The sequence below is a fragment of the Gavia stellata genome, chromosome 7 (genome assembly GCF_030936135.1).
Source record: "Gavia stellata isolate bGavSte3 chromosome 7, bGavSte3.hap2, whole genome shotgun sequence".
Taxonomy (NCBI): Eukaryota; Metazoa; Chordata; class Aves; order Gaviiformes; family Gaviidae; genus Gavia; species Gavia stellata.
The window spans coordinates 31,601,931-31,624,965 of NC_082600.1; the positions used below are offsets into that span (position 1 = coordinate 31,601,931).

General features: G+C 37.3%; 1 protein-coding gene across 2 annotated transcripts in view; it reads right to left on the reverse strand.

The window, feature by feature from the left end:
- SCFD1 (sec1 family domain containing 1) overlaps positions 1-23,035 on the reverse strand; it is a 60,365-nt gene that overhangs the window by 5,450 nt on the left and 31,880 nt on the right. For both annotated transcript variants that reach the window (XM_059819960.1, XM_059819961.1), the window contains 8 exons: positions 17,739-17,809; positions 17,045-17,124; positions 16,408-16,470; positions 15,299-15,374; positions 13,160-13,213; positions 8,411-8,463; positions 5,687-5,720; positions 2,570-2,635 (listed from right to left, as the gene is read on the reverse strand). In XM_059819960.1, coding sequence (XP_059675943.1) covers positions 2,570-2,635; positions 5,687-5,720; positions 8,411-8,463; positions 13,160-13,213; positions 15,299-15,374; positions 16,408-16,470; positions 17,045-17,124; positions 17,739-17,809 — 497 coding nt within the window. The remainder of the gene's footprint in view (positions 1-2,569; positions 2,636-5,686; positions 5,721-8,410; positions 8,464-13,159; positions 13,214-15,298; positions 15,375-16,407; positions 16,471-17,044; positions 17,125-17,738; positions 17,810-23,035) is intronic.

Sequence of the window (23,035 nt, forward strand, 5' to 3'; positions counted from 1 at the left end):
AAAGGACATGCTAAATTCTTTTGTACAAAACAGTATGCTAGTCTCCTCTTGGAGGCTCCCTATGGCTTGCAATTTTGATGACACGTTTTCAGCATGTTGAACTGAACTTCGCCAATATATCTAATTTAAGGCACAGTCTGCCTTACTGACATTGTAAACATTTGCTTTTGACAATGTGAGATAGTCCATTCTAGCACAAAATTGCAAATAATTGGACTTGAGGGTTCCTCTTAGTTCTCCAAAAAACCACAGAGTATCAAAGCTGAAGAACATTGCTTCCTGTTTTAGAAAGTTTTCAAATACTCTCTCTGTGCTTTCAGAGGCAAACTGGCAAAACAGATAGTGCTTAGAAAAATAAAGCAGTGAATAAAATCTTTGTAGTATCTGCTTGCAGGAACAGAGCTGTGGATTTTTCTCTTTTTTATTCTGGAGGAAGACTGATTGAATATTAGAATAATTAATAAGCTACATCTGTTGAAACAACAGATGCTGGAAGTGTACCACATGGAAAAGCAAATTTTATTGGATAAGCCTGTAAGAGTCACCTGGGAGAGGCAGACAAGTCTCCAGGGGGTGGGAGGTGGAATTAAGGCTGTCATTAACCCTTCCTGTTTTTTCAAAAGCAAATGGCTAAGTGGAATAAAGGCCTTCCCCCTTGAGACATCATCTCCCACTGACCAAGTACGCAGTCTGACTGGAGAAACATACAGCACCCTTCAGCTGTGACAACTGATGAAGAAACCTCTGTCCATGGGTTCCAGAAGAAGAAAAACTACGTCCAACTTCTGACTCCGTAAGCTCTAACATTACCACTCCTGTAGTTTTCAGTTCCTTCTGTCCTCTCTCTTTACCAAATGACCTCCTGTTTGCCGTCTTATTCCTCAGAAACTTCAGCCTCCTGCCACTTTGTATGAAGTGCCGAGTGTTTAAGTTATCATCGTACAAATGCTCTGTATATACACATATATACATACACAGCAAACCTCAGCTCTGTCAGTATGCAGCTACGTATCAGAGAAGTGTATGAGCTTCTAGGGGATTCAGAGTTTTATTTTAGAAGGAAGTAACAAATATACATCAAATACACATGTTGCTGGGCATCTTTTGAGTTGATGGCACCTGAAGTGGCTTTGCATAAACTAAGGAGCAAGCCAGAAGTTTGACAATGCACTCTGCTACAGGCTCATGCCCCACTGAATGCTATAATTGGTTATCAAGAATAGTGATAAGTGCTAAGCTGAGCCTAAATAATTTCTTTAACTTACTTTCCTCTTCCTCTCCTTTCCCCTATCCAGACCAGCTGTTCCAAAATGGCTGCCTGTTAGGGGGGGAAAACAACTCAGCACACATGTTCTGACTTTATGTTCTTCAAGATTTACCTGGACATAAAACTCTCATGTGCTTGTTTTGTGGAAGAAGTGTTTTTCAGTGACTAATGCTCCGTATTTTTTCTTTTGTTTGAAAAGCCTCAATCCAATCCACCACAGGACAGGACAATCGTACCATGAACAAGGTTAAGATCAGGAAGGAAGAATGGTATGCTGCTGCTCTTAAATAACTTATCACCTACTTCAAAATTTTATCAAGGTTCCTTTTGTATCTTTTTTATTCCTGGAAAGTGCTTGAATCCCAGCCCTGCCCCCCAAGAACTGTAACAATGTAGTTACTTTTCCCCATTCACTGATTTTTGGTATACATGTGTTCTCCCAGGCTGGCCAGCTGGAATCAGAGAAATAAATCTGTTACACCAGCATTACATAGTTGGTTACATATTTTTTTTTCTTTGTGCATATGACACCTCTTATGATTTCTACACAGAATCAAATGGTGCAGCATATCAAGAATGAGCTTCCATTAACTCTTTAGTGAAAACTTCTAAACGTACGTAAATAACAAATGCTTAGATATTGATGCCAATCTGATCTTTGCTTTGACAGATAGCATAGTATTTACATTATGTTGGCTTCTGAAACAACAGACATTACGCTCAGGTAAGACTGTTGTAAAATAAGATATTGTTATCTGTAAGCCTTGTTTTGAACTGACTTCATATTGTTAAGCTGAATCTGAAAAAGCACTGTAGTATCTTGCGAGATTTATGAAAACTAGAGAATTCTGAGGAGTTCCTTACTTTCAAGGCTGCTTTATTTAACAACAGCAAATGAAAACAAGTAACAGGACTCTAAAACGATATGAACAGCCAAACTGACAGCATTTGATGTATCAGTACAGAAGACAGGTTAATTCAGTTACCTACATCTGTTGACAGTTTTCAACCACGTTAGTGTGTGTATGAAGACAAAATAAAGCAGAACAGAGTTTACTTACTCAGTTCAAAAGTGCAACATAAGCAAGAATACCAGAAACTGTAATTCTTTGTTGGTCTGAATTAATAATCCACACTTTCTACTGATTTCTTACATACCTTTTTCCCAGACTCTGTATATAATAAGGATGTTAAGGCCAATTTCATACTCTTAATCTTCTAAATACTAAATGTTACAGAAAACCTGCTAAAACTGGTTTCCATCAGTAAGTTATAGACTACAACTGACAGAAGTGTACATACCTTTATGTAGTCAATAAGATTTTGATATTCAATATAGTTGCCTCCTCCAACTACAAACACTATCGCCTGAAAGGCAACACACACATAATCAGAGTATGCATTCAAATTCTTAACATTTCAGTAGTAAAATATATACCAAATCATTAAACCTACAGCAAAAATCATCCTAATCACACTGCAGTCTAATAAGAACTGTATACAGAACCACTAGCTTCCTATGTGAAAGAAGGTAATAGAAGAGTTTTAGTAGGATGCAGAATAGCAAGCTGAGAGCTTTCACGTCACTATCTTCTACTAAGAAATATTTGAAACATATGCAGTTTCAACATGTTACTTTTTGGTGCGGAGATGTCTCCAGTGTCCATAGGAACAGTTAAAATATTTCCATGGATGCTTAAGAATTAATTTGGGAAACAAATAAAATACTTCTGTTATAAAGGAATACACTTTTTCATTATTTTTTCCCCCTCCCACTTACTACTGGTAATAATCTATATTATTACAGGTAAAGGCCATAACTATTTTCTGGGCTATGTTTAAAAGAGAACAATTAATGAATAGAAAAAGGAGACTTAATACTTGCATAATTTTTGTTAACATTCACTATCCAAAATTGTTTGACTACACTATATGAATTTTATATAGACTTTATGTTACTACTGCCATTTTTGCTATGACCATCTGCTAGCCATATATGTGACACCACATGGTATTTCTTTTGTTTAGGAGGATAATTAGGATATTTCAAGAGAAATCCGAGACATTTGTATATTGCCAAGGCAAAGATTTTGCTTATGAAACTTGGTAGTAAGATCAGATAAGTAAGACTTTTACTATTTGCAAATATTTATATTGAAAAATACTGAAAGTTACTGGCATTTGTAGAAAGTGACAACATTTGTTGTTTTGCTTTTTTCCTCTAATTGCTGAGACTGTTTAAAATACTGCCACTTAAATCGGTGGTCAACACTGTTGTTTAAGGCCAGACAAAGGATTAAATCTAGAGAGCATTCTAAATATCTGGTATAAAAATGGGGGGTTAAAATTGCTGAGTACCCAATTATGATACTAATAAATCCCTGTAATTACCTCCAGAAGAATCTCCTAGATTTTTTTTTTTCTCCAGTATTAGTTTATGCTTACATAGCCCTTTGAAGATGAAAAGACTTCTTCACAATAACAGCTAATTGTAATTAATACTAGATATAATTAATCTAAGTGGTTTTTGCAAATGACCTCTCATTTTCTTAATTGTGATCATCAATAATGACTGGTACTTAGAATGGTTTGGGTTGGAAGAGACCTTAAAGATCATCTGGTTTCAACCCCCCTGCCATAGGCAGGGATGCCTTCCACTGGACCAGCTTGCTCAAAGCCCCCTCCAACCTGGCCTTGAACACTTCCAGGGTTGGGGCATCCACAACTTCTCTGGGCAACCCGTTCCAGTGCCTCACCACCCTCATGGTGAAGAATTTCTTCCTAATAGCTAATCTAAATCTACCCTCTTTCAGCTTAAAGCCATTACCCCTTGTCCTGTCACTACCTGCCCTTGTAAAAAGTCCCTCTCCAGGTTCCTTGTAGGCCTCCTTCAGGTACTGGAAGGCGCTATAAGGTGTCCCCAGAGCCTTCTCTTCTCCAGGCTGAACAAGCCCAACTCTCTCAGCCTGTCTTCGTAGGAGAGGTGCTCCAGCCCTCTGATCATCTTTGTGGCCCTCCTCTGGATTCTCTCCAACAGGTCCGTGTCCTTCTTATGTTGGGGGCCCCAGGGCTGAATGCAGTACTCCAGGTGGGGTCTTATGAGAGCAGAGTAGAGGGGGAGAACCACCTCCCTTGACCTGCTGGTCATGTTGCTTTTGATGCAGCCCAGGGTATGGTTGGCTTTCTGGGCTGTGAGCGCACATTGCTGGGTCATATTGAGCTTCTCGTCAACCAAAACCCCCAAGTCCTTCTCTTCAGGGCTGCTGTTGACCCATTCTCCGCCCAGCCTTTATTTGTGCTTGGGATTGCCCCGACCCATGTGCAGGACCTTGCTCTTGGCCTTGATGAACTTCACAAGGTTTGCATGCACCCACCTCTCAAGCCTGTCAAGGTCCCTCTGGATGGCATCCCTTCCCTCCAGCGTGTTGACTGCACCGCACAGCTTGGTGTCATGGGCAAACTTGCTGAGGGTGCACTCAATCCCCTGTCCACGTCACCGACAAAGTTGTTAAACAGTGCCAGTCCCAATACCAATCCTGGAAGAACGCCACTCGTCACTGCTCTCCACTTGGACATCGAGCCGCTGACCACAACTCTTTGAGTGTGACCGTCCAGTCAATTCCTTATCCATCAAGTGGTTCAGCTGTCAAATCCATGTCTCTCCAATTTAGAGACACGCAGGACAGTGTCAAATGCTTTGCACAAGTCCAGGTAGATGACGTCAGTTGCTCTTCCCATATCCACCAATGCTGTAACCCCATCGTAGAAGGCCACCAGATCTGTCAGGCACAATTTGCCCTTAGTGAAGCCATGTTGGCTGTCACCAATCACCTCCTTATATTCCATGTGCCTTAACATAGTTTCCAGGAGGATCTGTTCCATGATCTTGCTGGGCACAGAGGTGAGACTGGCTGTTCTGTAGTACCCCAGGTCTTGCTTTTTTCCCTTTTTAAAAATGGGTGTTATGTTTTCCCTTTTCCAGTCAGTGGGAACTTCACCGGACTGCCATGACTTCTCAAATACGATAGATAGTAGCTTAGCAACTTCATCTGACAGTTCCCTCAGGACCCACGGATGCATCTCATCAGGTCCCATGGACTTGTGCACCTTCAGGTTCCTCAGTGGTCTCAAGATGGTCTCATCTTCTCCTACAGTGGGTCGTTCTTCATTCTCCCAGCCCCTGCCTTTGACTTGGGCGGTCTAGCTTGAGCACTTGCTGGGGAAGACAATTTCTCTGTATTCCTCCCAAACTATCTGTCCTTGCTTCCACTCTCTGTAGGCTTTCTTTTTGTGTTTGAGTTTGTCCGGGAGCTCCTTGTTCATCCATGCAGGCCTCCCGTCATTTTCAGGATTCATATACTTCAGGATTTATTTTTTTTTAACACATGAACATTGAAAAATAATTTCTACATGACTTACCTCCTGGAACGGATTTTTGTTTCTTGGAACTGAGCTATAAGAAGAAACACAAACTGCAACTTAAATTTTATTAGACATTAATTTAAATATGCAAAATAACTATCACGTACACATCATGTTTATGGAATACTATATAATAGACAAAGATATAAAATAGAACAATAATTGCCTTTCTGCATTCATTCTCCAAGCATTTTATTTAAATGGTTTGTTATGGAAAATCATTCACTCTACACCACTGAGTATGTAGAGAGTAAACATGTGAGTAAATAGGAGTTTTACCTCACCAGTTTTAAGGTTGCTGTTTGAATTGTAAGCTTTATGACAAGAGTTCTTTTACAGCTTAAAAGCTCTAACTATAGTGCTGCTAGCTAGAGGCAAATACACCAAGTAAAAAATTTCATCAGCATTAGCACAGTTCATGACACTTACAAATCCTGCCTACTGGAATCTTAACTAGGTAAGCCAGTTGGTTTGCAGTGGCTGCATACATACTTCCTGATGCTTCAAAATCTCAAAAACTACTACAGGCAGCAGGTATGTGTTCTGCTGTCAGGTGTCACAGCAACAACATTAGGATTAAAATTATTTAAGGAGGAAGAGGTAAGTTAGTTACAGTTTGGGTGGTACAGACTCTTCCTCTCCATTTGAATACACAGTCCTAGCCACAGGGAGGTTGCAGGGAGAGGGGGGGGAACCTCTTCTCCTGCACCAACTTGCACCTTCAGGAGGAAGGAAAAAAGCAAAGAGAAAGCTCTGAAGCGTCAGTCTGCTCTCCTGCACTTTGCTCACACACTACCACTACCTTCCTGCTCTGTGCTGGCCTGCAGCCCCAGATAGTCAAATACATCTTATGTTCCAGCACAGATTAAAAGCATAGCATTTTTCCCTTCAACGTATCCTTTCCCTTATTTCAAGAAGTTTTCTCTGAGTGACCAACAACAATTGACTCAACATAGATTCCAGTGTATCAGAAAAATACATTTTAAAAGGGAACGGCTATCTCTAATACGTTGTTTTGATCTGTCATGAATACTGCAGACTCCCCATAAGTAGAACTGTTAGCCCAATTCTCTCATTTGAATATGATATGACAAAGCCACATACATTTTGTGTCATCCTTTCAGAGGGCAAGGCCTGTTTATACTTGACATAGGCTTTTCACAGGATATAAAGATACTGTTCTACTAAGACTGAATTACAGTAATGCAGTTCCTATTCTATTTAAAAAATCATAGCTAGAAATGCCAGTATTTCTTAAAACAGGAGTAGGTTAGAAAATTATACCATTTGATATTGTTATTTTAAACTAGTAATATTTTGTCAATCCAGCTAACCTATGGGTTTTTATCATCTACATAAATATTTGAAGGGAGAATTAGACAAACCCCTATACGGCTATACTAGAGTTTTGTTGTCATGCTCAAATATGAGTTAAGGAATATAACTTGAGTTTATGTAAAAAAAGTCAAATCCCAAACCAGAAATTAAAAGTTTTTCCCTATGATGATTATTATAGCTACACAGAATGGCACAATTATGAACTGCTGTAAATGCGTATCTTTACATTGTTTAAAGCAACACAAGAAATACATGGAGTGGGTAAAAATGCACATTTACATGAGAAAACCCCTTTGGCTTTAATAAAACAAATCTTTGCACTTTTGCACAAAATCCTCCAAAAATGCTATAAAAGCATAACAAAACAATGGAAGTTGCAATTAAAATGAAACATAAAATACTACCAACTTTCTTCTTTGATGCTTTCAAAATCTGTTTATCTTTGAAATTATATAGTCTGTAATAATATTTTCCAATAAAACATATCTATTATCTGAAATTTGTTTCCTATTACTACTTAATGCTGTCAGAAATATACTTTCCATGTTTCAAGAACAGAGGAAGCGGGGACAGATTTTAATGCAAATAACTAAAACCAAGTCTGGACCTACTTTATCCATGTTCGTCCTGTAATAAGCCCCTGCAATTAAATCAGCTGATTGTTTTCCCACAGCTCAGATGAAAATTATTTTTAGAAGGAATGTTAAAATTAAGTATCTTCTCTGTTTCTAGGATATTAGAGGTGAGATTATCAGCCACATTTATTTATCAAAGATATAAAGCAAAAGATACAAATTTGATAAATTTCTAGTGTAATTCCTCTTCCTCTCTTTTACTGGCAAAATAAACTATATCTAACTCTCCCTTCATATACACATGAATATAAAATGTGCACCTGCCTATACAAGAGCAAATACAGCCTTTTTTTTTTTTTGCAAAGTTATTAACAAATTACTGAAGAAGTGTTGTAGTCAATTTAAAATTTTAACTGTTTAAGAAGTGATAAAGAAATTTTGGTGCACTATCCGATGGCTTTTTAATTTAACAGTGAAAAACCACAAAGTTTCAAAAAAAACAAGCAGTACAACTGTAAAGAATTCTAACATTATATATTGCTAAATATTAGTACACATTCCTGTGACTTAACCGACGTGCATGTTAGCAGCATGTTCGGTCACTGGAACAAAAGATTTTTTTTGCAGTGTTATAAAAATTTATCTGGTTGATTCAAGCTCTTGTTGTGAATTCCTTCAACACCGTCTTGATTTAGAATTAATGATTAAAATTAACTACTTGTAGTCAGCAAGTAAAATAAAATCAGATTTCTTAAGTTAGCCTTTTCACAGGGTACAAAGAAAGAAGCAAAACTCATAGTAAACTCACCTGTCACTGCCTCGTAGCATCTTGGGGTCAAAATACCGGTAGTCGTCTGTCTCCTATTAAAAAGTATGTTTTTATCTCACAAGATTGGAATTTTGGCTTATGAATTTCTGCTTGTATCTACTACATTAAACATCATTCAAACCAACATCATTTCCCATTTAGAAGTCACATCATTCAAAAGTAATTGTGGTGCCCACTAATATTTATAGTATTTGTACATAACTGAGCCAGTACAGAATAAACAACAGTGAGAGAGCTACGAAGGGTGCTATTGAGCTTTTTGGTTTTGGTTCATCCAAAATTCACTATTACACACTTTCCAAAAAATGGTTGCCTAATACATCCCAACAGAAAGGCAGCATGCAGAAAGAAAAATTAAGGTGTTACCAGCTTTAGAGGAACATCACATGGTTAGTTATAAAATTTTCCAGGTTACAGAGCTCTGCTATTGATTTAATATTATAAAACAAAACACTTCTATGGCAATAAATGCTAAATACAAGCTAGATCAAAATCTGCTACTGTTATGTAATTTACCCTTTTCATTTCATGATTTATGACTACCATTAAACCAAAATTAAGGTCTTGAAGGAGAAATCAGTTCCACAAGGATTTGAAAAGTCTGTCTAAACTATACAAAAAGTTTTTTTCTTCACACAAAACACTGAGGCACTTCCAATATTTTTATTGCCAACAAGCAGGATTTTTGCCAATTATTATGGATGAAAAACAAAAGTTCTTAGTAACTCCTGACAACTACTTGGCTTTCTTCTGTTTCTATACTACGTTTTCATCCAGGTACTGTGAAGTTTATTTTGTAGAAAAACTGCATGCAGGACTACAGCTGATTTCATCTGAGTGCTTACATGCAAAATCTCTGTGTTTTGATGATTCTGTAGACCAGAAATAATTCTTCTTGAGTAGTAGACAGATTATCTGGGGAATTTATTAGAGCTCACAAAGCATAACTATCTCTAATACTACAACAATGTTTAATGGGCATGGTGGTGTTGGTTGATGGTTGGACTTGATGATCTTACAGGTCTCTTCCAACCGTAGTGATTCTGTGAACATATTTAGTATACATGTGGTGGTTACATACACACAGAAAACAAATCTATTTGCTATTAAGGGCTTTTATATAATTACATTAAAAAAGTCTCTTATCCTCAAGTTTGGCTTTTTAAAAAATTTCATTTAGATCTAATTTCAGACTGAACCTCTGTAAAAGGCTTTTATAAGCTCCACCAAGAATTTCAACTGCATTTGTAAAGTCTGCCAGCATTCATGATTTTGGCAGCCTCGTACATAAAGGTGGTATAGTGACCTTGAAGGAATGAGAGAACTGGGAATGGATAGATATTGCTAGACTAAAACTGAGAGGTGTTTGAGAAACCTTTAACTCTGATAAAGAGCTGCAGCTTCCCTGCTTGTTAGAATGAATTACAGATTAATGCCAGATCTAAAATCAGAGTTAAAACCCCAATATTACAAACATTTCCTCCTGAATGTATTACTGCTGTGTTTTTTTGCTGTGGGCTTGTGTAAGTAGACGCACGAAAAGTGGCAAAGCAATAGAAATGTGATAAGCTAGGGTTTTTTTTTGTTGTATAAATAAACCTTTCCTGCTGAAATCAGTTCTGAGGGTACAGGGAAAGAAACCCTACTAGGTTTTATTTGCTTTAAGAGATAGCTAGCCTGCCAATAAACACAACTGTATAGTGGTTTCCTTACACATAACTGAATTTGTGACTTCCCTAAGCAATTCAAGAATAAAATTAATACTTTTGAAATTATAAACTTAATCTTCAAGATTTCAAATTAAAATGGAAGAAGACCCATGGAAATATTCTTGACTTTCAGTCTGTATTTGTTTTTCTGCAGAAGCTAACATGGCCGGTTTGGATTAAGGAAATCCCCCATTTTTAGAATTTTTTGTTGTAATGCATCCTAAGCCTGAAAGATGCCATATTCACTGGAAAGTATGCTTACCAAAATACAGTTCCATTCATATATATCACAAATAAGATTTATCTACCTCTTAAATCAATACAAATGCACGTACTGTATTGACAGAGGCTAAACCCCCTTTGGGATTTTGTCCTAAAAATATTAAAGATTTACTTATTAAAGATTGTCCTTACTCAAGAATCAAACCATTTTATGGAAGATACTTAAAAGAACCTCTGTAATTCTATAGTAAGTGGTGGTCAATTTCATATCTATAGGTTAAAATTTGTGTATACTTGACAACATGATTTTTTTGTGTGTGTGTTAGGAAGAATTAAGGTTTTAATCAATCTCTATTTAGCGATACCAAAACAAAGCAACTATATTATTAGATATCTGAACAGAACATTCCTTCGAAAACATGTTTAAAAACCTGCTTTGACCAATGAATGTTACTATTAAAAAAACCAAGTAAGGGATTACTTTAAGGTCATCAATGAATGTTTCTGAATAAGTATTTCACAAAAAAGTGTAACTACAGTTAAACAATCTAGACAAATTAAAAAAATTACAGGATGGTATTATTGCCCATAAGAACTGTTCTATCTGTTCCTGCTTCTGCAAAACTTGGAAAGCATGGGTGTAGACTCCTTTGTCCTTCCTGGTAGCTGTCGTCGTGAGACAAAAGGAGCACCAGGGACAAGTAACACACAAAGTGATTTACAGACAACCCTACAGAGTTTTGCACAGCATATCAATCTGAATAGGTTTAAAATTTCAACTGACAATAGTATTTGCAAATGTTGGTGGTACAAGTTGTACATTTTCATATATTTACTTTATTGTTGCATTTTTTATTTAGAAAATAATTTAATTTACTTTCATTGTAATAATTGATTTCTCAATAATGTGCTCTAATTTTGCATTACAACTTTTATCGGTATGTACATTTCATACACTGATCACTGTGGTTAATAAGATTCAATGAACTATTAAGAAGATTTTTTTCTGTGTTATAAACAAAAAAATCTTAAGCTTCTTTTTCCCTCCCTTTGTGTTTTGCCTGCAGTGCAACAGTTTTCTATTCTAGGGAGTGCAAAAGGACCTCAAACATCAGAAGACGAACAGAAGCCACAGCGGTGTATTTCTACACATTGTCCTCTTCCAGATACAATTTGACTTCTGTTGATGGTACAGCAAGTCTAAACGTATTCCACAATGACTCTGTGGCTTGATTCTGTTAGCTGAAACTTACTCAAAAAGTTGCTGTCAGTTTTCCTACAGGTTAGGAGGATCATTCTTTAGGGCTTGCCTGGTTTCCTATAACTTGAAAAGTAGGACTTCCTGTTTTGGACCATGAATTCCTATCTCTGACATGGCAGTGAAACATGAAGCCACGGTCTGACAGACTGACTCAATCTCAGCTTTTTCAAGTGAGAACTTTTTCTCCAAATTATCAAAGTGATCATGGCTGTTTTCTACTAAGTCAAATGTGACAATATCAAGTCAGTAAAAAAACCCCATATGACTTGTAAACTTTTCCAGATAAAATCCTAAATTGTAGCCTGAGGAAGGTAGTGTTTATTTAAAAAAAAAGTTTCATTTTTCACTTACTTGTAAGTTATCTATAGTTTTTAGTTTCACAGCTGTACTAAGTGTTCTGAGTGACCTCTACTGGTTGACTAGACAAAACTAGCCCTGTACATCTTTTCCAAATCTTGCAAATAGGGACAAGGATCCACTGCCACTGAAAACAGTGTCAATTTCTTTGTTCATGAAAGAAAGCAAATGACATACACTATCTATGAAGTATAGTTTAAAAAAAGACAGGATTACTTGCATGTTGATAATTTTCGTATTTTACCATTATTTATCTCCCTTTACATATAGTTAATACCTGAAGGTGAAAGTGGACTAAGAATGATGTTTTAAATCTACTCATCAGTGAGATATTACAATTGTATCTCTCTGACGCTGATGTCATTAAAATAGGAAGACTCATACGATGTGGCAAAGGTATTAAAGCTTTCTAAATGACTTTTAACAGGTGATTTTTTCAGAACAAGTTTGTGCACAGGGTGGTCCTATGTAAGAGTTCTGAAGAAATGAAATATATAGCAAGAAAAAAAGACTGCTTTGACTATACACTATGTATAAAAAGACTTAGGGCTATTTTTAGCTGTAAATTCTAGCAAACATCTTGACTATCTAGCTAACATTTTAGTGTTTTGAAAGTTTGTAACTTATGCAAGTCTGAGTAAATTTTCACAGAAACAAGGGGAAAAGAGGACTTTTCTGACACAAAACGAACTCGGCTTGCAAACAGAAAGACCGCATGAGTACTAAAGTATTTTCCTCTAAATAGCAAAGCTTTAAAGATGTGGGAACCAAAATTTTCTCTAACATACCTCTCTGTAACTACTTTACTTCTGAAATTGCGCTCTTAGAAAAAAAAAAATTACTTTGATGCAAAGAAAATTTCAGCCCACAGTTTAACTTTTAGACATTTAGGAGCGACAGAAACTCATAATAGCACAAGAGTAATAGAAGCTCAGAATAGGAAAAAAATCTCAAAAACACTAGTTCCAATGAGACACAATAAACTATCATTATTTAGAAACTATTTTTATGCAAAAAAATCTTAAAAAATAGTTATGAAAACGGTTCTATTCTTGAGATACAGCATTATTAAATTTAACTGCATTATTATGAAAAAAAAATAGCCACGGCATGTTACGTATCACAGCCTCAAGATTTCGTTTGTTCCACCTCTCTCCATGTGAAGGCACTTTTACTCACAGGGTTTGACTTCATCTCCATGAGGTTGTCCAATATCCGTGTGACTGGTAGATTCTGTAAAACATAATGTGAAATTAATGGAATGCGGAAATGCTTACTAAGAATTCTTCACAGGCACACAATTATTTACGGAATAGTTTACAGAGCTTTTGAAACACTACTTTAAACAGTTTTCCTCTTATATTTTGTAAAGGTTGAGCATTTTTATCATCACCTAAATTACCTTTCTGTACAGAAAATGCAAGCATCTGAGGAGCTTGGAGATGAACAGAAAGTGCAAAAAAAGCATGAAGATAGGAACAGAGTTATATTTTGGTATTACCAATATATGCAGACATGGGATGATGTATGAATTCTTATTAAAAAAATACTTTGCAGTTTAAGGAAAGAAGATGAGACTTAAAAGAATTCTAAAAAAGAACTAACGTTGTGAAAGAAATGGGTAAGAAAAGCAATCCTAGCAACAAACGTTTGGATGAACTGGAAAGGAATAAACAGAGGTGAGATTCAAGATGACTTTTCCTTATTTAAGATGGGAAATGTTAGCTTGGACAAAAGATCTGAAGTATTAAACAGTTAAACCACTTTAGTTGTAATAAATTGAGGGAGAGTTTACATAGCAACAGAATTGGAAATGTGTCTTGTTGACAGAATATATCAAAAAAACAACATTCCAACGGATGATCTACGAATAACACTGAAAAATGCTTAGTAAAAAAACAGTGTAAATCCCTGAATGACTGAGAAATAAAGCTAACTTTAACAGAAATACCACAGACCTACATCAGGCTTAGAAATATGAGGAAGAACAGAACTTTATTTGGCTACCCCAAAAAACCTGGAGAATGAATTAAAAGCCAGAAAAAAAATATCCTGAAAACACTGGCATTGTGGCTCCTTACTCACTCAGAACCCAAAACAAAGCAAGCCATTTTGTCAAGAATAATACTAACTTTTTAAAGCCACACATTAAAAGAAATGACAAAATGTTTAATACAAGAAGAACAGGAATTGTCATTTGGAATATAATTATCTATTGTTACAAGTAACAGTTTATCTGAAGATGTCTCTATAAAATATGCATATTTAAAACAACTATATTTCATTTCATTTCCTCAACTATATTTCATGACAGACCCCTGATTTGTAACTGTGCAATGCAACTTGTCATATCTAGTCATAGTGAAATTCCCGCAGAGTTAATTTCATTAACTATCCTACAAAAGCCACAGAAACAATTTTTTAAAATTTTTATGTGATAACAGATACTTTTCATGCATAAATTTTGTCTATAACAGGATGACTAAACAATGGCTATGGTTAGATTAACTATGTCAAAAAGATGCACATTTAATTAGAGATGAGATTTCATTTCATTTAGTTCTGACATGCTGTACTTCTAAATTAAATTCTGGTTCTTCCACTAAGAATGATAATATGATGATCTCTTTCTTACAAATTTTGATGTCAAAATATTACAGAATTAAGATTTTTAACTGTAAATATTTATTTATTGTCATCTGATGAAAGTGCATATTGGAGAAAACAATGTGTCCTCTTCAGGGAAGCAGGTTTCTAGGAACCACAATTCAAAATTTCAGCTACGAGTTACACAACCAGTGTCGTCTTTTGTTGTTTTGGTTTTTTTTTTGCAGGCTGTACATTGAAATTTTCATGCAAGTTATGCTCAGAAATATTTTCTAAAGTTAAGTGAATATTGGAAGATGGCCATGTCATTATAAACACAGTTTGATTTTCAAGCACATTTCAAGATTATGGTTGCTGTACATATTTATGTGGGAAAATTGGGAATACTTGAATTTTAACCGAACAGAGAATGAACACTTTCAGCCTTTCAATCACTCTGGAATAGATGCATTTAATACATGCTGTTCTAAGTAAAGACATAGAGGGGTTTTTTTCGTTTATGAAGGTCTAGTCTATTTTGAGTATTCCACAGCTGCTCTTTTTATAATGTTGAAATCAGCCTTAATCATCATAGATCTATCCACCAGCAGAGGCTGATATTTTTTTTTACTGTTCAATTAATTTTACTAAGACAGAGGTACTAAAAGTTGTTTTTCTAAATGTTCACAATGCTCACGTGATAGACTTTTTTTAATTGGTTTTTAAACTTACTTGTTGCTTCAGTACCAAGTTCTTCACTCCTTCCATCACAAACTGTGATCCTGTATTCATAACACGTGAAAATAGACTGAAAAACAAAATAAAGATGATGTGTAAGACCTTCTTCTTCTGATTTGCATTCTTAAGCTTTATGCTGACATCCAATTCCTATTAAAGTTGATGGGACTTAAGTACCAAGTCATTCAATTTGTCTTGAAATATATTCTTTAAACCACACGGCAACCAAGTGTATGGGAATACACCTATAATCTAGCAGTTAGATCCTCACCTATCAATAGGAGTCTTGAGTTCTAGTCTTTAATCCATTGAACAGTTTATTTTACAACTTCAGTAGTGCAAGGATTTGAGTGCTCCTTTCAAGTGGGTGTCCTAATCACCAGAGTTAACAGGGATGCTCAGTGTCTCCAACCAACCAACCAGTAATTTTTCCAAGACATCACTGGAATTTTCTCTAACCATACTGCGCCACAGTTTCCTTATGACAGTGACAGCGCATTCCTGGAAATAAAGTTGGTAATGAGGATTCAAATCCTCTCAAGTATAGAAAGACCCAAGTCCCATATCATGTATACCATATGGGATATATGTACCCTTATCTCTTCTTTTCATGTCTCGAAATAAATAACTACACCTTTCAACAAGCAGGCAGACACCCAGCCCAGGACATCCTAATGAAAGAGCAGTGTGTTCTTGCATCCCCGACAGTCTCCAAGCCCTGGAGAGAACCAGCTTTGAATACACAGGGCTGGTATTATCTTCTGCCATTGACTAAATAAGGCTCAAAATGATGGCTGTCATAGATTCATTTCCTGGTGCCAAATTCTTCTCCTATGAGAGCCTGTACATTTAATTTGCAGGTGCAGATATCACTATATTAAGTTACTTTGTGGATTTAGTCACAGATCCCTTTATTTTCCTGTGTATAAGTCATATGCACTGTTAAGGGGAGATGAGGACTTGCAGTTGTCTGTAACTTAAAACATTTTATAAATAAGGAAATGTTTTATTCTGGGCCTTGTACAGCACTAATCACACTTTCAGTACTACTAAAATAAGCTAAAAGAACCCAAAGGCTTACAGAAAATTAATCAAAAGCATACCCCAAAGGTTTAGGCGTAGTGTTTCCATAGCTGGTTGGAGCTGAAGCCATCTTAGTGAAAGCTCTGTGAAAGCAGGGATAGAAATCAAATGCTTATCTCATGGTACATACTGCTGTAAATGTTCCACTCTGATCATGTGAAAGTGAAAAAACGTCTGCTTCTCAAATTCTTTCAGGAAGTAACTATTTATTACATGTATCCCTCTTGCCTATAATTACAATAGTGAAGGAACTGAAAGGAATTATATTTTATACTTAGGAGACAAAGACTTTATTTTGATACCACATAAAACTAGAATAACTGATAGGCAGCATGGCCCTTCAATATGAACCAAAAAAATTTGGAGTCTGAACTAGCACAACTTTTCATTTAATCCAGTAAGTTGTTTCTGTCTTAGGTCATTAAGTACACTACTATGTGTCACGTTCAATAGCGTTCTGGCATTACTGCAGTTTAGTTTTAAAATAAGATTTGCATGTATTACCATAACAATGACAGCAAAAAATTATGCCAGAATGAATGTTTAAGGATAATTTACGATGTATGAGAAATAACACATAATTCTTTGATAACAGTGGTGAGTTCTGTAAAATTATTTAGTTATAGCCTCATGTAGGAAAAAAAACAAATTACTTACTTCCATTGTTTTATGTAACTCAAAGGAGCAAGATTACAACCTGCATCCATCAACGCTTTTTTATACTGCTCCAAATCAATCTGAAATTATCAAGTGGAAAATTGCAAAGGGTTGAAACTACTCTTAACTCTCTTTATGTGGGAAGACAAGATATCCTTATCTAAATATTAAATAGGCAGTGTAAAGTTACAGCATTAACCAAAGTTAAAAAGTAATTATGAGTCTTAGTCCCACCTCCTACCAAGTATAAAAATACAACTTTAAAATGCGATTTGCTATGTGCAGCTCTCATTAAACTTAACTATATTTGTGGAATTAAATCCTGTGCACTTTCAGATATGGGAACAATCTTTTATATCAGCATTTTTAAAAACCTGACAAAATACTTGTTTCTGTAAAATGTCACAACAGCAAATAGTAAAAATGAAGAGGAGCTAATATACATTTATAAGAATACTTTCTCTTTGCCTAACCCAACATATTTTTTCTACCACATAATATTTCTACAGTATAGTAAAAATCTTCCTTGATCTTCCCTGATAATACTACAAAATATATTTAAAGTTTTAGTATTTCCTGGGCATTTCATACTTCACTTCAAAGAGAAGCAGAAATACCTATTTAGTGCTGAAAAGATACTGAAAAATCCTGCGTGGTAATATTTGGTGTTGGAAGCTGTAAAGAACATACATACCTCTGAAGGTGCCTGTGCTGAGCTTATGTAATAGATAAGAAATAATCGCATTTTGTCTTCTGGCGTTCCCGCTGCAGTGAAAAAAAAAATTGAAAAACTAAAATTATAACTGTGCTGCTATGTTAATTGCCCTTCAGTAATAATATATATGTACCTTCAGACCTTTAGTTATGACAATAATTGTTATCTACAACCATGGCCTTGTTCAGTGTATAAAATGGTAGAAAGACATTTAGCAATCTTATTAAAAGTTGGGTTAGACAGGCTCACTGTTTCTGAAAGTTTACTTACACTTCCCCCTTCTACTTGTAGCGAATATTATTCTTCAAATAAATACTGAGTAAGTTATGTAGTGACATTATGTCTTATTTTATGCGGGGACTGCAAGCATTAGCAGGGAGTAGATCCATGAAAGAGGAGACTAAAGATAAAACATAGAAGTAAAAGCCACAGCACATTATTTTTTTAGCTCTACAATTTGTTTATGCAGCTCTGTGGTTGACTGAAACACCTGAGGGCTGCAAAAGTACTTATGTGAAATTTTGGTCAGGAAAAAAATCCTGAACTTCCAACTTGACTTCAGGAAGGATTTCACCTCCTGAATCATCTTTTGTCATGCCACTCTTGGAGAAAAATACTGCTACAAATTCTTGGGTAACATTATCAATGGCAATCAAAATTCATCTCTGTCAGATCAAAATGATGATGTGGCCATCCTTGTGTTACCTACTATAATCAGATTTTGAACACCATCTACTTTTTTCTAGAAGAGAATCACTATTAGCAAAGACCATAGTTTCAAAGGAAGATTTCAGAAGTACAACTTCTCAAAACAAACATTTCAAATTTGTAATCCAACACTTCATTAAAAAAGCTGAATACCTTTAGATACAGTATAACATTTTATAAAAATGCACTTTCTTGTAGGTAAGAAAAAAGAAGAGAATTTTTTCTGTTTTTTTGTTCTTTTTTTTCTCCCCCACTATGGAATGTGGATCATGTCAGCAGGGGATCATCTAACCTGATTTGCAACTTCTGTTTATACATGAGCATATATTTAGTTTGGCCAAAGTTAAGAGTAAGCACCGTCATAATGAACATTTATGACTTGATAAATTTTTTTTCTGGGAAATAAGTTTTATTAACCTCTACCAAATACCAGCAAGCCAGAAGATCAAGAACTGAAGAAACTTTGTATTATCTGAAACAAAAAACAGCTTTCAAGGTAGACATCCATTTGGAGTCCACCTGGATAAAAAAACCACTTAAATGTTCTAAATATACAGTGTAACTGACTTCAGTTTCTGTAACTGACTTGGATACTTGGTTTCCAGCTTGCCAGTTTATAGCTTGTTTCAGTACTTTGCTGATCACTAAGTTTGAGTTTCAACAGGAATCCACTGGCACTTGATAGCATTTCCCTCGCTGGGCCTATTTACCATGTCTACAAAACTCCTGGAAGGTTTGTGTTCACAGGAGTATAAGTGGTCTCACTTACACATGAGCGTAAGTGATATTTCGTTATACCAAAAGATAGTAAATTAAAAAAAAATAAAAATCTGTGATTGTATTGTGCACACTTTACTAAATCTTAGGAAAAACACTTTGTTTGGCAAAAGTGCTTTACTCTTGACATACTACTGATGTAAATCATAGCTGTGATAAACAGCTATAAGACCCAGATCAGTTGCCTGTAGAATGTTCACTATTTTTTTCTAGGTTGTGGTCTGCGACAGCATGGACAGTGGGAGTGCTAAATGTTCTGAAGAAAACTTAACTTGGTAAACCTAGAACAGAATGATTTTGTTTTCCAGTGAAAAACCAGCAGGCAGCCTTTAGGGCTACTGATTAACTACTAGAGCAACACAAAACCAGTAACTCCCGTTTTATCGCTACTCCAGGTTATAATAATATTCACTGAACTGGGAGGCAGCTCATGGCCTTGAGTGGTACATTAGTACAACATCGTAAGAAATGGGAGGCTCAAGATGTTAAGTGGTCAAGTGTAAGTCCTTTTGTGAAGAGCTCTGCAGATATCATTGTCTGCAAGGCAACTATCCCACAGAAAATGCAAACAAGTAGTTCATCACTGAAAGCGTTGGAAGACTTGATGCATTATTCCTTCAACATAAATGTTTTCTCTTGGTATCTCACAGTGAATCACACAATAGGAAGCTGGCCAGTTTTACAAGATAGCATGTCTGGAAATAATCGCCATGATTTAATTTAAATCCTTTTGTTATATAAACTTATCTAAAACCTAGGCAATACATACAAAATGCTAATGTGTTATTGTGAATACCTGGATACTTAACTTATGAGGGAAAACTCTAGCTTGGAAATCTAATCTTTCTCTTGCGTAAAACCCAGGAACTTTGTTAATAGGTATGTTGATATGATACATCAAACTTGGAAAACAATTTGATATTTACTGCAATCTAAAAACACATAGAAAATGTGGATTCAGGTAAAAAGTAATTGATCCAGTAGGAAATACTAACAAGCATAATAGTTTCTCTTTTCATATCTAAGTATCAGCTGTTTACGCAAACATGCAAACATAAAAGCTGAAATCAAAATAGCACATGAACAGTTAATTCTGAACATGGAAAAGGACTAGGTTGTATTGATGCTTAGTAAAAGTACACATTATACATATTGTCATTAGCTTCATATTAACAATGAATGTCCGTACTGAATTACAGATTGATGCCTGACAATAGATTTTTCTGAAAGTTTGTTACTTTCTAGACTTGTTCCAATATGAGATCTGTAAAATTTTAGCTCAGACTTCTACCAACTGTGTATGTGTACTATTTCTTCTACTGCCTTTTGATTCTACAGCACAGACACTAATAAAAGATTTTTTTAAAAGTCAGGAGGATTTATATATACTTTCCATAAATATGAATCATTATACAAACTCCAAGCATACCTTATGTCCAGTATGGAGCTACAAGACTACGCACATAAGCATGCAGTAACAAAACATTTTCTTAAAGAGAATACTGGGAAAAGAGCAGGAACCCTGGGTCTCTAAATGGTCGAGGTTTGCCAATATACTTGCCAATATGCAGACAGGCCAGTGGTCATAACTTAAGTTTTACAATCTTTCTCTGCAGGTTATTTTGTTCCAGCCAACTGGTATCAGATCATATTGAAATCCGTCAGAGGGTTGTGACATACCTCAGGTTGTGGGAGGTTGAAACGAGAGATAATATACTATGATACTACAAAAAGCTAAGAACCCATTGTGGTCTCAACCTTTTACAGAAAGACCCCTAGTGACTCCTGCTAATAGAGAATCTGAGTAACACCCAGTGTGTTAAGCTTTGTTATGTATGAACCATATATGAAACAGAAGCTGGGATGCACTGCTCTTAGACAATGAAAACAGACATGCCACAGCTGGGTCAAGGCATGCAAAACTTCAGTTGAGTCTCTCTGTGCAGCTTTTGCTGAGGCTCAGGGAAAAAAAGAGAACTTACCACCTCTGGAAGAAGGGGCAGGCAAGTGAAGAAGAATACAAGGACCTCGTTAGGTCATGCAGGGAGGGAATTAGGAAGGCGAAAGCCCAGCTAGAGCTCAACCTGGCCATGGTCGTGAGGGACAACAAAAAAAGCTTCTATAAATACATTAACAACAAAAAGAGAGCCAAGGAGAATCTCCATCCTCTACTGGATGCGGCGGGGAACATTGTCACCAAGGATGAGGAAAAGGCTGAGGTACTTAATGCCTTCTTTGCCTCAGTCTTTAACAGCCACACCAGGTATCCTCAGGGTATCCATCTCCCTGAGCTGGATGACAGGGATGGAGAGCAAAATAAACTCCCCATGATCCAGGAGGAAGCAGTTAACGACCTGCTGTGCCACCTGGACACTCATAAGTCTATGGGGCCTGATGGCATCCACCCAAGGGTGTTGAGGGAGCTGGTGGAGGAGCTTGCCAAGCCGCTCTCCATCATTTATCAACAGTCCTGGTTAACAGGGGAGGTCCCGGACGACTGGAGGCTTGCCAACGTGACACCCATCTACAAGAAGGGTTGGAAGGAGGATCCGGGGAACTACAGGCCTGTCAGCCTGACCTCGGTGCCGGGGAAGGTTATGGAGAGGCTCATCTTGAGGGTGCTCACGGGACACGTGCAGGATAACCAAGGGATCAGGCCCAGCCAGCACGGACGGGTTCATGAAAGGCAGGTCCTGCTTGACCAACCTGATCTCCTTCTATGACCAGGTGACCCGCCTAGTGGGTGAGGGAAAGGCTGTGGATGTTGTCTACCTGGACTTTAGCAAAGCCTTTGACACTGTTCCCCACAGTATTCTCCTGGAGAAGCTGGCGGCTCGTGGTTTAGACAGGTACACTCTTCGCTGGGTAAAAAACTGGCTGGATGGCTGAGCCCAGAGAGTTGTGGTGAATGGGGTGAAATCCAGCTGGCGGCCGGTCACAAGCGGAGTCCCCCAGGGCTCAGTTTTGGGACCGGTCTTGTTTAATGTCTTTATTGATGATCTGGATGAGGGGATTGAGTGCACCCTCAGCAAGTTTGCAGACGACACCAAGTTGGGAGGGAGTGTTGATCTGCTCGAGGGTAGGAAGGCTCTGCAGAGGGATCTGGACAGGCTGGATCGATGGGCTGAGGCCAACCGGATGAAGTTCAATAAGGCCAAGTGCCGGGTTCTACACTTTGGCCACAACAACCCCAGGCAACGCTACAGGCTTGGGGACGAGTGGCTGGAAAGCTCCCCCGCAGAAAAGGACCTGGGGGTGTTGATTGACAGCCGGCTGAAGATGAGCCAGCAGTGTGCCCAGGTGGCCAAGAAGGCCAACAGCATCCTGGCCTATATCAGAAATAGTGTGGCCAGCAGGAGCAGGGAGGTGATCATGCCTCTGTACTCGGCGCTGGTGAGGCCGCACCTCGAATACTGTGTTCAGGTTTGGGCCCCTCACTACAAGAAGGACATTGAGGTGCTGGAGCGTGTCCAGAGAAGGGCAACAAAGCTGGTGAGGGGTCTGGAGCACAAGTCTTATGAGGAGCGGCTGAGGGAACTGGGGTTGTTCAGTCTGCAGAAGAGGAGGCTGAGGGGAGACCTTATCGCTCTCTACAACTACCTGAAAGGAGGTTGCAGAGAGGTGGGTGTTGGTCTCTTCTCCCAAGTGACTAGTGACAGGACTAGAGGAAATGGCCACAAGTTGCGCCAGGGGAGGTTCAGGCTGGATATTAGGAAAAAGTTCTTCACTGAGAGTAGTGAAACATTGGAATAGGCTGCCCAGGGAGGTGGTAGAGTCACCCTCCCTGGAGG